General features: G+C 39.7%; 3 protein-coding genes across 4 annotated transcripts; 1 reads left to right on the top strand and 2 right to left on the bottom strand.

The window, feature by feature from the left end:
* The first annotated feature begins 184 nt into the window (after window positions 1-184).
* On the top strand, window positions 185-1,511 carry LOC128301836 (heat shock factor-binding protein 1). Of its 2 annotated transcripts, none has more exons than XM_053038476.1 (2): window positions 185-479; window positions 568-1,511. In XM_053038476.1, the coding sequence occupies exons 1-2, from the start codon at window positions 381-383 to the stop codon at window positions 703-705; spliced, it is 237 nt and encodes a 78-aa protein (XP_052894436.1). In that variant the 5' UTR covers window positions 185-380; the 3' UTR covers window positions 706-1,511. The 2 variants fall into 2 exon arrangements, with proteins under 2 accessions (XP_052894436.1, XP_052894435.1); XM_053038475.1 differs by having other exon boundaries at window positions 190-479; window positions 550-1,502.
* Window positions 1,111-2,940, bottom strand: LOC128301835 (CBY1-interacting BAR domain-containing protein 1). The gene is made up of 5 exons (XM_053038474.1): window positions 2,275-2,940; window positions 2,147-2,179; window positions 1,806-2,075; window positions 1,589-1,741; window positions 1,111-1,469 (listed from the first exon to the last, which is right to left on the bottom strand). The coding sequence occupies exons 1-5, from the start codon at window positions 2,938-2,940 to the stop codon at window positions 1,203-1,205; spliced, it is 1,389 nt and encodes a 462-aa protein (XP_052894434.1). The 3' UTR covers window positions 1,111-1,202.
* Window positions 2,941-3,157: 217 nt separating this feature from the next.
* Window positions 3,158-5,131, bottom strand: LOC128303536 (cell division cycle protein 23 homolog). The gene is made up of 2 exons (XM_053040519.1): window positions 4,021-5,131; window positions 3,158-3,947 (listed from the first exon to the last, which is right to left on the bottom strand). The coding sequence occupies exons 1-2, from the start codon at window positions 5,126-5,128 to the stop codon at window positions 3,232-3,234; spliced, it is 1,824 nt and encodes a 607-aa protein (XP_052896479.1). The 5' UTR covers window positions 5,129-5,131; the 3' UTR covers window positions 3,158-3,231.
* Between the last annotated feature and the right edge of the window lie 11,970 nt (window positions 5,132-17,101).

Below are 17,101 nucleotides of genomic sequence, written 5' to 3'. Positions count from 1 at the left end.
GAAAATATTATTTTTTTTTGTTGAAATATGATGTAAAACGGCTACGTGTTGCGTTTGAACAATACATCTATTTGCCCAAATATAGTTAACAATTCAATTGTACAGTTCAACAGTTAAGAAGCGCTGGAATTGCATCGATGCCGGCCGCTGTCAATGGAAATTTTTGACAGCTGCGCGAATAGAACAATAGACAAATTTTCCCCCTTGTGTGGTTTGTTTATTCGATTGCAAAGTAGGTGGGTGGTGTTTGCGTGCGTGCGTGCCCAGCTTTTAGCACAAAAAGTTTCCTCCACAGAGCCCATAACGATAGCATACCCGGCAGTGAGTGGTTGTTGAATCGAAGAGCTTGTCCTGCTGCTAGAAAATCGAACGATTGTGACATGGCTGACGCTAAATCTGAAATCGACAGCGATGCGGAACAGAACTACTCGCTGAACAGCAATGTCGATCCGAAGAACATGCAGGAGCTAACGATATACGTAAGTTTGGACCGATGCAGAACGCGTAACAAAGAGGGGACAAATGCTAATGATTGCTACTAATTGTTAGGTGCAAAATTTGCTGCAGAACGTGCAGGATAAGTTCCAGACGATGTCGGATCAGATCATTTCACGCATCGACGACATGGGCACCAGGATAGATGACCTTGAGAAAAGTATTGCCGATCTGATGCAGCAGGCTGGCGTCGAAGGGCAGGATAAGTAGGAGTAATGCAATGTGTTCCCTTAATGAATCGACCACTGGCCATACATTATGGCTAATTTGGATGTAACACTCATTTTCCATTAATAATCATCCTTCTAAAAACAAACATAAACAAGCATTCAAACACAAGCATGCATTTATCTTTGAATTAAGCGGAAAGTTCACATTTGTATCAGGTGAAACGGGGGAATTAGGCTTATAGTGAACCCTTGCAATTGTGCACAGATTGGCTGATGAAACGAATGGAAGTTTGCCCAAATGCTTATCCATTAAGCGAGGTAACAATCGCCTTCAAGGATATGAAGATATCGATGGAAATTAAATTGCACATACCTTGCAAATATTAGGACTATCGGTAGGAATACGTTCGATTGTACACTTAAGCACTGAGAATGAATCTATAATATAAAGCAGTAAAATGTTTTGCGTGAAAAGGGAACAAGAAAGAACAATACTAACAATGTACAGAATCGGCTGTGGACGGGAAGATATATTGCTCAATGCGTAAAAGGCACGTAAGTAGTAACGAGGGAATTGTTACCATTTAACCATAGTAACCGTATAATTCCGTCGGTTACTGCTTGTAACCAGCAGCAAATAGAATACAGTTTGCTAGTAACGGTCACAGTACCTAATAGAGTTTGGTTCGATTCAACAGGACTGGTCGCTAGGGAACGTTTTTGTAACTTTTCTACGTAGTATTGATTCACTTTGAACGTAACTATCATTCGATACTTCCTTAAAGCCACCAGAATATTGTTGCTCTGTAACAAAGGGTAAAATTATGGCTTAAAGTTAATGCGATCATCCCTGTCCTGCTGACAGAAATATTAGTCTACGGATTATAGTCTTTAAGTTTGATAATTTTAAACGTTGAGTCCACTTGACTCTTCTTCGCGTGGTCACTCAAAACGTTCGTTTTAGTCGGCTTTACCAAAGTGTCCGAATGGTCATCCGTTAGCGTTTCACTGTCCTCACTATCGTCTTCTTCGGATGTGGTGCTTGTTGCCGAAGACAGGTCGCGTTTTAAAGAATCCTGCAAAGACAACATCCCACACTGTTAGCGGAGTATTAACGGCTTTACTACAAACACATCTTACCAACGATTCGACCGATTGTACCGATGTTTTGTTGGAGCGTCTTGCAGTTGTAATCTTTCGTTGTGTGTGCTGCTGTTCGATTGATTCCGTACCGATTTCTTGCTCCTGTTCCTGAGATGAATTGAGCGAGTTCGAGTTTAAGCTTTTATTCTTACGACTGGCATTGAATCCGGCTAACGTTGCATTGAGGGCACCCATCGATTGGCTCTTGATGCGCTGAAGAAAGTAACGATCAGGGACGGTGTCTTGTTGGAGAATTTTCTTGAATTGCTGCAACGAGATAGTTAAACGCTGCATTCAAACGTACCTATTGTCATTTACGAATGGGCACAATCAATTACCCGATTTTGTCTCTTTAATTCCTTGTGTACAGTCTTATTAATCCAGTTTGTGTTGGTGAGAAGTATAGAAATATTTGAAATTGAGAATATATGTTCCTAGTCATCCCTGTGAACCAAAACATTCTTACCTGTAGATCTTTCGCTTCGTCTATATCGCTAATGTCCTGGTAAGTAGCGGAAAGGACTTCCACCGCTTGCGTGTGCATCTTTAGCTCGATCAACACAAAGCTCTGCAGCAATTCCTTCAAATCGTGCAACTTTTGCTTCTCGAACCGCTCGATCTGATGTTCGATCTCTTTCAGCGACTTTTCCACTTCCAGGTTCGATTTAATGAGCTCCGTATCGTTCGTATTTCGCTTCAATCGACCGTTGCGGCTTTTACTCTGCTCCAGCTGCTTCCTTTTGGCCAAATCCTTTTCCCGTACCAGTAGCGCTTCCTTCACGTCCTCCTTGCAGTGCTTACAGACCGCTTCGTACTGGGACAGTTCGGCCACAATTTTCGTTTCCAATCGCTTGACACGCGTATCATGAAAATCACCCATCAGCGTTATCGCTTTAGCCATGCTGGATAGTGCACCGCCAAGCGTCGGGTTTAACTTTTCCGCATCGCAGTAATCCTGCGTTGTGTGCGCCAGTTCGTCCGTTTTGTCACGCAGCCGGGCTATCTTGCGCGTGTACTCTGCCAGCGCACCGCAGAGCTCGCCGAAATGTTTTTCCACCGTGCTGATACGGTCGAGGATGAATTTTGTTTGCTCCTCGCACAGTATCGTTGTTGTATTTCCGCTGCGAAGCATCTTTCGCTAAGGCGCTGTGCAACTGTACTTGGGGACGACTCTGTGTACTGCAACACTGCTTTCGCAACACTTTTTGCTTTGTATACCGATGATTTGTTGCGAAAGGCCCATTGCCTTGGCAACCGGGCAAAGCTTGCTGCGTGATAGAATATACTGTCACTGTCAAAGGCGTTGTGATAGTATTTAAAATTTTTCTCTTTATACGGTTATTTAAGAAACAAATAGTTCATTTATTAATATAATCTAATAGCTGTAGCAGCCAGAAACAAAGGATCTTAGATATTCATTCCTTCATTCGTTCACATCGTACGTATCTTCCATGTGGAACCCGTGGATGCCGGAACTTTCCGCCAGCTCATTGTTTCCCGGTTCTTCCTCTCTGATCGCACTGTCGATCCGTTTGGAAAGATTCGTTTCATCCATCTCCATATCTTCGCCACCGTAGGTATCCGACTTTTCATGTTCGGTCGATTTGGTTGCTCCGGACGAGGCAGGTGCCCCGGACGTAGTGGCCTTATGGTCACGCTTGTTGGCAATGCTTTTCAACAACGATTCCGCTTCCCGTTTCATTTCCTCGTAGTCTAAGCATTTGTACGCAAAGTACGACGCTTTGTCGAGATCTTCAATCTTTTCATAGTAGTTCCCGAGCGTCATGTACGCGTGACATAGGGATGCTTTATCGGCAATCAGTTTGTCGTCGGAACAGAACTTAATAAATGCCGGGATAGCTTTTTCTGTTTCACCTTGCTTTTCGTATAGCTTTGCCATGCTGTACAGTGCGACCCCCTCGATGTCTCCCACGTTGTACGCTTTCTGGTAGCATTTGAGCGCATCGGCCACCTTGTTAAGCTTTTCGTACGTTTCACCCAGCGCGACCAGCATGCGGCTATCGTACGGACGTAACTGTTGGGCCGCTTTGTAGTAGTACAAACTGTAAAACGTCATTTTGAGAATTTCGTATGCTTGCCCAAGTCCGTACCACGCTCGAAAATCTCGTTTGTTAACCTCTACAAAAGAAAAGCGAATCAAGGCATTAAACACGGGCAAATCCTTCGCATTCGTACCATTTATACTACTTACCGACCGCTTGTCGGTAACTTTGGATCGCGGCATTGGTATTTTTCATCTCCATAAACTCGTGTCCCATCAACGTCCATGCCGAAAGATACTGTGGATTCAGCTTAAGCGCACGCTGGAAATACATGACCGCTTTATAGTGATCCGATCGTATGCTGTAATAATTCCCCACAACGCAGCACGTTTCCGGGCTGTATTTGTTGATCTCGACCACCTTGTGCGCAAGATGGGACATTTCCGTTTTCATATCCTTCACGAATAGCAGATTTGAGTACGAATCGAGGTTGTCCAACCGGTACGGATCGACGCTCTGCAGATGTTGGAATATATCGATCGAACGATCCACATCTCGTTTGTTGGAGTAAGCGATTGCCAGTAAGGTGGGTATGAAGATACACTTGCTAAATCCATTCTTTTGAAGATGTTCAAATATCTTAATGCCTTCATCGTTTTGGAACAGCTCAATGTACGTGTACCCTTCAAATATGCTTTTCATCCAATGATTCGGCAGCTTCAAACTCTCCAGCATTCGTTTGTCGTTCACGAGCGGTGCTAGCTCTAACCAGGCGCACCAAAGCATTGGTTCGGCGTTAATTGCTTCGACTAACACTCCCACCGCTATGTCTGTGAGGTTCAGCTTCTTCAGTATAACACCGTACAGATACAGACAGTAACCGTCCAGCGACTGTTGGCTGTGCTCCGTCCGCAGGATGGTTAATAGTTCGGAAAAATCCTTCGCATGGCTCACCGAACTAACGACCGAACTGTCGGCCATGTTGTCTAACCGTTTCTTCTCCTTCGACATGTATGTTGCGTACAGGTGTAGAAATTTTGGCACCGGCGAAACACAGTTCCGCGTAAAGTAGGCCGACCGGTCGTACTCGCGTACATGGAAATAGGATTTTGCCAGCAGATAGATGTCGTACTCGGCGTCCTCGATCCCATCATGCATGTTTTGCACGACCGGGTTTCCACCTAGCTCAACTGTTGTTTGCGACAAGCCGTGATTCAATTCTGCGAGCCACTTGGTGCATTGCATCAAACACCGTTTTTCACACTCGGCAATCGAATTGCGTACGTGTTGCTTTATCACAACTATGTCCACATCCATATTTTAAACTAAAGTTGCTTAACGACACAGCCGGTTTGTTGCCAGGATTGTACCATACAAGCTTTCGGTGGTGTTGTTATGGCCAAGGTGTATTTATTTACAAGGTGAATTTTTAAAACTATGTCGGGCACCATCACCCAGTAGACTTTTGTCAAAAGCTGGAACCTGTATTTAAACACGTAAAAATGGTTTTACGGCTTCAAAATGACAGTATTTTTTTTAGATTTATCGTTCCGCTGTAGAAATAATGCATTGGATTCATAGAAAATATTTATAGCTTGGATATAGTGCGGTCTTGCGCCGACTTGTCAAGGAGTTGTTTACGATACAACGATGACAGCGCACGCTGTTATCCCGTCCATCCGACACGGCTGACAGTAGTCGCCAAAAACCAACGTCAGATCGAAACGTCATGCACATTGTTTAACTTTTTTACGCAGTGATAATTGTGAATAACAAAAGAAAAGTTTACTGACAACGGAGCAAGGTATTTAAGAAAAAAACAAATTATAAGCATATTGGTCAAAGGGAAGAAACGATACAGGAATAGTGTAAAAACCCTACAAACGATGGGGGTCGAAGACCCCGGGGGCGGATCGGCCTTCGGCTCATACTATGAGCCGTTAGGGATGATATCGCCGAGACGAACAAATAAAAAAAGAAGAGTCAGAGGAGAAAGGATGGAGATAGGAGAGGGAAATATAGATGCAGAAATATTTCTAATAATAGAAAGCAAGGACCCCGTAAAAAAGTTAAATACAGTAAACCCTTTTCTGGTGCAGAAGTGCTTAGAAGCAACACTAGGAGAAAATCCCAAAAAGGTCTCCATGATGAGAGACGGGAACCTACTAGTATTAGTAAAAAATAAAAATCAGGAAAGGACGCTTACTAAGATGAAGCTAAATATAGGCATGCCCGTGGAAGTGAGAGAGCATGATAGGTTGAACACATCCAAAGGAGTAATAAAGTGCGATGCGATAGCAAATATCAGCGACAAAGATCTGCTAGAGGGCCTCAGTGAGGAAAAGGTTAAAGAAGTATATATTGTTAAAAGAAAAAACAAGGACGGAAAATATGAAAATACAAATACAGCCATACTTACCTTCAACTGCGTAAACATGCCACGAAAAATCAACGTAGCATATTATTACGATGTTAAAGTTGAACAGTATTACCCGAAACCGCTAAGGTGCATGACCTGTCTCAGGTTAGCACACTCAAAAAAATTCTGCAGAGGGAACAAAAAATGCGCAACTTGCGCAGAGGTATACCACGAAGATCAAAACAATTGTAATAAAAAACCGAAATGCCTTGAATGCGGAGAAGACCATAGCACTTGGGACAGACAATGCCCAATTTACCTCGATGAAGTAGAAATCAAAAAAATACAAATTAAACAGAGAATAACGATGAGAGAAGCTAGAGAAATCAGAAGACAACAAACCCCAGCTATCCCAAGAAATTACATAAAGAAAACCTTTGCACAGACATTACAAAACCAAACCACAGAAAATAACACAAACAAAAAATCAGAAGAAATGACGGAAAACATAATAACACAGAAAAACACAGAAAAAGAAATCAGAAACACAACACCAGAGATCGAAAAAAACACAGACAAACACAAATTCACAATAGCATGCATACAGGAGGCATGGCTCAAGGAAGAAAAAAAAATTTAAAATACCAGGATTTAACATAGAGAAAGTAGATAGAGAGGATGGATACGGAGGAAGCTAACGGATACGGAGGAAGATATGCTAAACTAAAAAATCTAAAAAGCTCCAAGTTTATTCAAGCTGCTGGAATAGAGATAATGGAAACAAAATTAAAAATAATATCGATATACATTTCAAACAAAGCAAGCAACGAAGATTAAAAAAATGCAATAACCCAGCTGGCAACAAGCTATACAGAGAAGACAATAATAGTAGGAGACTTTAATAGCCATCACACCTATTGGGGTGATGAAAAAACAGATAACTGGGGAAAGATCATAATGGAAGAACTAGAAACCTCAAATCTAATAATAATGAAAAACGAGACAACCACCAACATCCCCACCGATATAAATAAAAGAGGAACATCAATCGATCTCACAATAGCAACACAAGAAATTTATATGGACTTAAACAAACAAATAACAGAACAACACATAGGAAATAGTCAGCACAAAATGATATATATATATATATATATATATATATATATATATATATATATATATATATATATATATATATATATATATATATATATATATATATATATATATATATATCATTTTGTGCTGACTATTTCCTATGTGTTGTTCTGTTATTTGTTTGTTTAAGTCCATATAAATTTCTTGTGTTGCTATTGTGAGATCGATTGATGTTCCTCTTTTATTTATATCGGTGGGGATGTTGGTGGTTGTCTCGTTTTTCATTATTATTAGATTTGAGGTTTCTAGTTCTTCCATTATGATCTTTCCCCAGTTATCTGTTTTTTCATCACCCCAATAGGTGTGATGGCTATTAAAGTCTCCTACTATTATTGTCTTCTCTGTATAGCTTGTTGCCAGCTGGGTTATTGCATTTTTTTAATCTTCGTTGCTTGCTTTGTTTGAAATGTATATCGATATTATTTTTAATTTTGTTTCCATTATCTCTATTCCAGCAGCTTGAATAAACTTGGAGCTTTTTAGATTTTTTAGTTTAGCATATCTTCCTCCGTATCCGTTAGCTTCCTCCGTATCCATCCTCTCTATCTACTTTCTCTATGTTAAATCCTGGTATTTTAAATTTTTTTTTCTTCCTTGAGCCATGCCTCCTGTATGCATGCTATTGTGAATTTGTGTTTGTCTGTGTTTTTTTCGATCTCTGGTGTTGTGTTTCTGATTTCTTTTTCTGTGTTTTTCTGTGTTATTATGTTTTCCGTCATTTCTTCTGATTTTTTGTTTGTGTTATTTTCTGTGGTTTGGTTTTGTAATGTCTGTGCAAAGGTTTTCTTTATGTAATTTCTTGGGATAGCTGGGGTTTGTTGTCTTCTGATTTCTCTAGCTTCTCTCATCGTTATTCTCTGTTTAATTTGTATTTTTTTGATTTCTACTTCATCGAGGTAAATTGGGCATTGTCTGTCCCAAGTGCTATGGTCTTCTCCGCATTCAAGGCATTTCGGTTTTTTATTACAATTGTTTTGATCTTCGTGGTATACCTCTGCGCAAGTTGCGCATTTTTTGTTCCCTCTGCAGAATTTTTTTGAGTGTGCTAACCTGAGACAGGTCATGCACCTTAGCGGTTTCGGGTAATACTGTTCAACTTTAACATCGTAATAATATGCTACGTTGATTTTTCGTGGCATGAGCCGTTAGGGATGATATCGCCGAGACGAACAAATAAAAAAAGAAGAGTCAGAGGAGAATATATATATATATATAATATATGAGCAAGAAACCAAAATGGAAGAGAGAGAGTGATTTATAAAAAAAAACAAAATATTAGAACAAATAACTAAAATCAACTGTGATAATGGACAAAGCTTTAGACAAATAAGTAAAAAAATAAGCAAGATAATTAAAAAAAACAAAGTCAAACTAAAACATATACCGAAATCATGGTGGAACGTCAATACTAGAAAAGCTTGGATGGAAAAAAATGAAGCTAGAACGCAGTTCAACAAACTAAGAACGATAGAAAACTTAATAAAAATGAAAAAAAACAACAGCCAAACTAAAATTAGAGATTCGCAAGAGTAAGAAAATAGAAATAGAAAAAACAATAAAGTTATTAAATCAAAACTCATCTAGCAAAGAACTGTGGGACATAGTGAAGAGAATTAAAGGCAACAAGCAATCAACAAAAGAAGAAAACATAATACATAATAACGAAAATCTAGCAAAAAAATTACTTGACCAGACGTTTGGAAAAAACAGTGGCTTTAGAATAGAAAACATGAACCTGCCAGAATTTATAAATGAAGAAAAGTTAATAGATCCGGAAAAATGGGAAAACATAATCAGCAAGAAAAAGAAAACTGCCCCAGGGGTAGATAACATTACATAGAAATGTTAAAACATTTAGATGCAAACAACACGAAATGCATATTAGATGAGATCAATCAAATGTGGCAACAAGGGAAAATAAAAAAAAAAACAATACAAAACGGTAAAGGCAATAGCAATCCCAAAACCTGGAAAAGACCCCGAAAAAATCGATAACTACAGAATAATTGCACTTTTACTAACAATAATAAAAATCAGCAACACAGCGGTCCTGGAGAAATTAAACAAACACTGCACGATAAACAAAATTATCCCTGAAACCCCCTTTGGATTCAGGAAAAATAGATCAATACAAACGTGCACAAATTATCTAATTAATTCCATCATGGAAAATAAAACTAAAAAACTAAAAACAGGAATCATATTTGTAGATTTAGAGAATGCATACAACCAAGTGAAATTAAAAGAATTGATTAGAAATTTGATTGAAGCAAATACTCCCACACAAATAGTGAAATGGATCGCACAATTTTTGAAAAATAGAATATTAGAACTCATTAGTAATAATAAGAAAATAAAAAAAATAGTCACTGATGGATTACCACAGGGGGACGTGCTATCGCCAACGCTATTCAACATTTATACAAGAAAGCTACACCAAAGGATAAGTAAAATAAAAAATACGAAGCTAGTGCAATACGCAGATGACTTTGCAATTGTGACAACAGGAAGAAATGATGTAGAACTACAACAAAAACTTCAAAGAAGCCTTCACGCATTCGAAGAGGAAGCTGCAGCAATAAATTTAAAAATCAATATAGAAAAAACAAAGCTAATGATGATGGGGAAAAATAAAAACATAAGCCTAAAACTAAATAACAACAGTGTAGAAAATGTAAATACATACATATATCTTGGAACCATAATTGACAAAAAAAAACTCAACTTTAACAAACACATAGAACACATGAAAAACAAAGCGATAGAAAGACTAAATATATTTAAAATATTATGCACAACAGCAAATAGTATATCACCCCAAAAAGCCAGAATGATATACCGATCCACCATTAGAAGCCTAATAGAAAGAGGATCCTCATTTACAGTCAACAACAGTATCACAAACGGCAACAAACTAAATACAGTCACACACACAGCTCTAAGGAAATGCACAAAAACCACTCCAACAAACTCACTGCACGCGGTGAATGCAGAAATACCTCTAAAAATTAGAAGAAGATATATAGCAGGAAAAGAAATAACACAAGCGTACACATTTTCCCCAGAAGTCCGAAGACAAATTAAAGAAATTTCTAAAACAAACCAAAGGAAAAGAAAGACAACTAACCAAGAAGAAATAATCATGGAACAAAAAGAATGGTTGAGCAAAATATCCATAGCCAAAATTAATGACATTGAAGAATACGTTAAGATCAAGACGAAAATAAAAGAAAAAATAGATAACAAATAAATGAAAAACAAGGAAACACTAAAGCAAATTACATTAGAAATAATAGACGAAAAAATAAAGAACAAACCAAGTATTTATACTGACGGAAGTGTCGCAAAAGGAAAAAGTGGAATAGGTATCTATATAAAAGATAAAAACAAAACCTGGTACTATAACTTTAAAACAGCAAATCATGCAACAATAACCACGATTGAATTGACAGCAATAGAAAAAGCAATTGAAATAGCTAATCATCTAAAACTAAGAAATATTGCCATTCTAACAGACAGCTTAGCAAGCTGCACAATATTGAAGAATGCGAGAAAGGAATTACAAATAGAAGAAATTGTGAAAAATATTCATGAACGAGGGAGCCAAATTAACGCTGAGATATGGTGGATCCCGGCACATGTGGGTATCAGTGGAAACGAATGGGCAGACCGACTTGCAAAACAAGGAACAAACAGTGAAGCAGAAATTAGAAACAAAATAAGATACATAGATATATACCAAAGACTGAAAAATAATATGATGAACGAAACCAAAGTATGGTACGAAAACCAAGGCGAAAAGAAAGGGAAGAAACTTTTGAACCCGACCCGTGGGCGAAAGGTGTAGACATAACGCCCAAAGAAATTAAAACAACTAACAGATTACTAACAGGCCATGACCTCTCACCATTTTGGCTCAACAAAATGAGAATAGTAGAAACAGGAATCTGTGAGACATGCAATGCACCAAACACGGGACGAAATATGGTATTCGACTGTAAAACATACGAAATAAACAGAAAGGATATATCATTTGAAAAACCAAAAGAAAAATGGAAAGAACAAAATGGAAAGGAAATCAAAAAGATAGTTAAATTTATTAAAACCAACGAAATAGAATTTTAATGAAAAGAACTGGAGAACATAAACAGAAAAATGACAGCACAGTTAAACAAATTGTAATGACCATATGACGAAATTGTCAGGTTTTAAATGCCTTGAGCTAGAGTGAGTAAGCCTCTGATTGTGTTCACAAACTGCTGGTCGGTAAAAAAACACAGGAGGATACATCCTCACTCGCAAACGAAGAAGAAGAAGAAGAAGAAGACAGTAGTCGCAGTAAAATAAAATTATTTCGAACAATTGGCATGGAGTAGTTTCTGAACATGAGTAATTTCGTGAATCCACTCCGACTCCGAAAACCCGGATTCGGCATTCAACATTCAGAAGATCATCTATTAAAGATTGATCTCTATACATCTATCTATTGATACATATGTACCTATTTATGAAAGCGTATTGTGTTAAAAAGATCGTGACGGTTTCGTGCAAAAACAGAAGTGGTTCAATGAAAATTTCATTAATGTTGGAATTCAGATAATATACAGGCCTGCTTAAAAGTTTAATAATGGTGTGTTTGATCTAGAATAGTTGTCTCTTCTATCAGCAGGACTCACAAACTGTATTAGAATATAGACACTGGAGTAGGAAGGAAGTCGCCGCAAGGAGGAAATTTAATAACAGATAGCCTAGATCTAGATTGTACAGATATATGGTATTGTAGTTCTAAATGTAACTTTCACATACGATTAGTCGCCTTCTGCTCCGCCTTTTACGATTTTTCGCCCAAGGTACAGTTTTCAATCGGTTTACTTCTTCGGTAACAATCAGATAAATTTCTTAGAAACCTGTTTCACTCATGTTGATGTTTTAGGCGATGAAGAACACAATTGTGTCCAGATTTTCGATACCAGGAAAGCATGTATTTCAAGAGGTGACACCTGCAGTGTGGAATAAATTTGCCCATCACTATTGCATTGCATATTATCTTGCACCCGTGAGAGCGATCGCTAATGTAAGGAAGATCGATGAAACGGAAAGCATCCATCATCTCGTTCAAACTTTCCATCGGCTAGTACGAACGAAATTCCATACAAAACCAGCTGTTTTCAGATGTCCGATACCAGGAAAGCATCCACGGAAAAGGTAGCACCTAGTACAGCAATTTTGCTCGAAAACCGTCGAAAGGTATGCAATGTTTAAACACCAACTTTGCATACAAACCTGCTGTTTTCAGATTTCCGATACCAGGAGAGCATGTTTTTCAAGAGGTAACACCTGGTATCAGCCAAGCAAGCACAAATCACGCGCTTCCCGGTAGTTGCAATCCCAAGTTGTTGCATGTAAGATGTTGCATGCCAGATGCTGTTACATATTTTGTGCAATATGTGTTGTGCAACACCCTGGTACTTGGCTGGTACCAGGTGTTACCTCTTGAAAAACATGCTATCCTGGTATCGGAAATCTGAAAACAGCAGGTATGTATACAAAGTTGGTGTTTAATCATTGCATACCTTTCGGCCGTTTCCGAGCAAAATTGCTGTACTAGGTGCTATCTCTTCCGTGGATGCTCTCCTGGTACTATACATTCGGAAGCTGGTAGTTTTCAAAGAAACATTGCATACCTTTCGACGGTTTTCGAGCAAAATTGCTGTACAAGGTGCTACCTCTTCCTTGGATGCTCTCCTGGTACTATACATTCGGAAATCATGGTGCAATTTCGTTCATACTTTAAAGTCACAAAGTCGATATTCTTCTCTGCATTTAATTTATCACATAGAAACAAATGTTTTATATAACCAAGGAAGATATTTTTAATCAAGTTTTTACCTTTTAAATAATGTTTATTTAATAAATTAACTCTGCTGTTAAATTTCCAAACATCGCACAATCGGCACATTTTTTTTGGGGCCCCCAACACGGCGAGGCCCTAGGCGGCCGCCTACTCCGCCTACCGTTTGATCCGCCGCTGATACCTATAAGTAATCCTGTACGGAAAGAGAGCATAATGTGGCTATTTACTCTGTTATTTTTAGTTTCAGGAAAAATAAAGCAAAGTTGTGCATCAACTAAATTCTATTCAAATTCGATATGTGAAGAAATAGCGAACGCATTATGAGTATCACAATTAGACATAGTTTATTCTTTTTTGTTAAAAAAACTAACCACTTATTACACCTAAATTACAATGGTATAAATAATTGTACACTTTCTTACTAGCTAATGTCGCTTTAGTCGCAAACTTCCGCAGGCAACATTTTTCACCAGTAAAACTGTACTTAGGCTTGTTTGGCTCCATCTAAAGTCTTCCAATGTTATTTCCTATATATACACAGTACTCCACACCCTTTCCGAAGACTTGCTACTGTCACCTTGTCCATCATCGGTAACCCGTGGATTTAGTTTACTTCTTTAACATATTTCGTATGAACTGAAACTATTTGCTTTGGATCACTCGGCACGTATGTACACATTTTGGCGGGCACTGTTTGTTCGTTTGTTCCACCATTTTCATCCCACTATAGCCGGTGGTGCTGGAAAGAACTTGCGCCGTGGTTTTCGCGTTACGATTGGTCTGTTAAACCGGAACGGAGAGGGATGATCGTCGTACGTTGGGAAACCGTTCGATCGCTGGCCTGCGACGGCATCGAACAGTGTGCTGCACAGCAGGACGCCAAAGAGAACAAAAATGCCCAACTTCATCGCGGAACACGTGGATGTGGTGAACTTTGAGTCTAGACTGGACTGTTGGTAAGCAAACGGTTGCAATGAATGGATCTAATCTTGCTGTTGTGATCGAGCTTATATAGAGCGTCGGTTTCCACTCCGCCCGTAGACGATGGTGCTAATCAAATTTGCAGTATGCATGGTTCAGTTGAATCCAGCCACACGGTCCGAATAATTTGAAGAATTTTACCAATGTGCGCCAAACAAGTGTAGTGGACTGGTAGTTTCACTGGCTGGTTTTTTTTTTCGTTCTCTTCAATTTTTGTACTTAAATTGAACTATCCTGTACGGGCTATTTATTTTCCAGTAATGGCCGGTGGTGCGGGGAAAAACTTTTTATGATGTCCTTGCTGGCGTATTCTATGGGCCGAAAAAAACTGCCCTTGATCGATGGCATCGATCGGTCTAATTGCATTTTGAGGTACGGGAGATAGTACTACTGATGCAGGGAAGAGCAATACCATCATCGACACTATGCACAGAATCGTCAGTAATTTCCGCACTATTTCCATGTTTTCTTCACTGGTTCGCGATTTCCCGTGCGCCACACTTGCAAGTACTGCTATCACTTGTTAGACAACTGTTCGGGATAAGATGGCATTCCGTGTGTTGCTTTCATGTATATATATACAAAATCGGATGCCCCACCCGATGGAGTTGAACCGCTGCGCATAGTGCATAGTGCAAATTAAAGAGTATGCTGTAATTAGCACCGACCACTATCCATACTATGTTGTTGGTGTAGTGCTATAGTAGCAGCTACAGAAAATAGTAGTACGTACTACTGGCTGCACACCCACAACAGAGTGTCTTGAAGGTGCCGAAACAGCTAACGACAGCCTTCCAGAGTACGTTCACCATTGTGGAGCGCATTTTCACCGTCTTCTGCTGATAGTTAGTGTACACACGAAGTGTTCCGTGCTGATTAGCGTCATGTATTTCCTGTAAATGGTTACCGGATGAGACATGGAGCTAGTGGACATGGGATGTTGGGTGTGGGCACGAGATTTTTATGAACGTGCCGGTACGATAGGAGCAAAATAAGTGATTCAGGTTAACGTGTAAATATTGTTCCGCTTCGCTCCTGCTCCTCCTGCAAGGTTGTTTGTTACCGATATGCACCACAAGCTGGAAAGGAAGCACTGAAAAACAACTTTCCTTGAGCGGGATATTGCTGTACTTCAACGATTGGTAGGAGGAGTTATGGAATCACGTAAATTCTTCAACATCTCAGACAGAATATTCATACCATGCATATCTCTTGAAAGCGGACAGAAAGTGCCAAATAAACAGATATTAGTCTAGCCAATTCTTGTAACATGTGCATCAACTCCATACCTGTCCCCATCTGGTGGAAGTCCGGTTTACATTGCTTCGTTAATGGTTTATGTACCATACCAATTAGCGCTTAGTGAATCGATCGCTGTTGATCGCTTCCTCGAGATTGCGCGTTACTGAAAATCGGGTCGGAAATAAAACACCACCTGAAATGGCGAGATCCAGCAATATTAGCACAGATTCGCATTTTTTTCTTAAAGATCAGTTGTTTATTTTAACAATGAAGCAATGATATAGCTCAGTGATTTTTTACACAAAACGGATATAACGTTAATTTTACGCCTGCAGCTACTACCGGCAGATCACTATAGCGGAACCAGAACCGTAAAACAGTTGTGTTGAAGTTAATTTAATGAATGATTCATACGAGATGGTAATTTAATTTAGCTATTGGGTGATGAAATAATATGAGCGAACCTGGGAAACAAAATATTAGCTGAGTGATCTTCACAGATGGTCATGATTGTCTTTGGTGTGGACGTTTGTATGATCATCGTTTGATTGACACACCTTTTGCTGTTGTTTTTCTACTAGCAAAAAGAACATAGTATAGACAGTTTAGGATCAATCCCCTTGGAGGCCCAGGGCGGAATTATAGTTGGGGCCTCTAATTTATAAAACGATGCAGGAGAGAAGGGGGGCATTGAGGGGACTTGAAATGAGACAAGGCGAAAAGCGCAGTAAGAAGGGGCCTACTCCGCCTACCGTCTGATCCGCCGCTGGGCCGTCCTTAACCATGTTTTTCAATGGCCAGGGCCATCACCATCTTCGAATACAATATCGGAACCGGCTATATCATCACCAACACCAGTTACCACTGTACCTGCACTCTTCTAAATGGAGCTACAATCATACGTGCGCCAAATTCGAGAAGCTACACGTGGTGGAATTTACAGCTACAGCATCCAAGGATCACTTTGCCATCGAATTGGTTCGCTCGCTGTTCTTCCGGGATATTCGCCATGCAACACTCAGTTATACTTCTTCGATCTAGACTTAACTTAACAAAATATTCAAGCACCAGTAGTTGGTGGTGGACTTAATCGATATTGTCTGTCCTGCAGCGAGTATTTATCACACGCAATCTCCTAACTCGGATGTTCAGTCATACGTATGAACGCATGTCTGTTCGCGATGAGCTGCGCCTTTGCCTTCTTTCACGTATACCAGGTATTGACCAGTTCCGGAACAACGCACCGACTGCAGGTGAGATGGGTCATGTGTGTTTGTGACGATATCACCGGTAGCACGGATTACACGGGAGATTGTGCTGCAACATCGTGCTACAGGATCCTTAAGGCCAGTGTATGAGACCGACCCGATGATGCGTCCACTGCAGTACCTGATCCTGTTTCCACGGGGTGTAGCCGGTTGGACTCATGTTATGTTTAAGATACGTCGCCGAGGAAGACAGCCGAGACCATCGAGCACGGGGACAAACACAGACAGTGGTGACGTCATCAATGAGAATGATCCCTAGATGGAGCCGAATGCAGAGGAAAATTCATCCAATCAAATTACTCCACGTAAATATGCCACGTATATATTGCATATCCTGGCGGGAGATCGCTCATTCTCTGATGCATTGTGAGGGGTAATCACCTGTCATACATTTTGCAATACAGAATGAGCGAGTTACTAAGTTG

This window comes from Anopheles moucheti, chromosome 3 (genome assembly GCF_943734755.1).
Source record: "Anopheles moucheti chromosome 3, idAnoMoucSN_F20_07, whole genome shotgun sequence".
NCBI lineage: Eukaryota > Metazoa > Arthropoda > Insecta > Diptera > Culicidae > Anopheles > Anopheles moucheti.
Note: the sequence above shows the minus strand (reverse complement) of the source record. Positions and strands in the feature narration are given on the sequence as shown.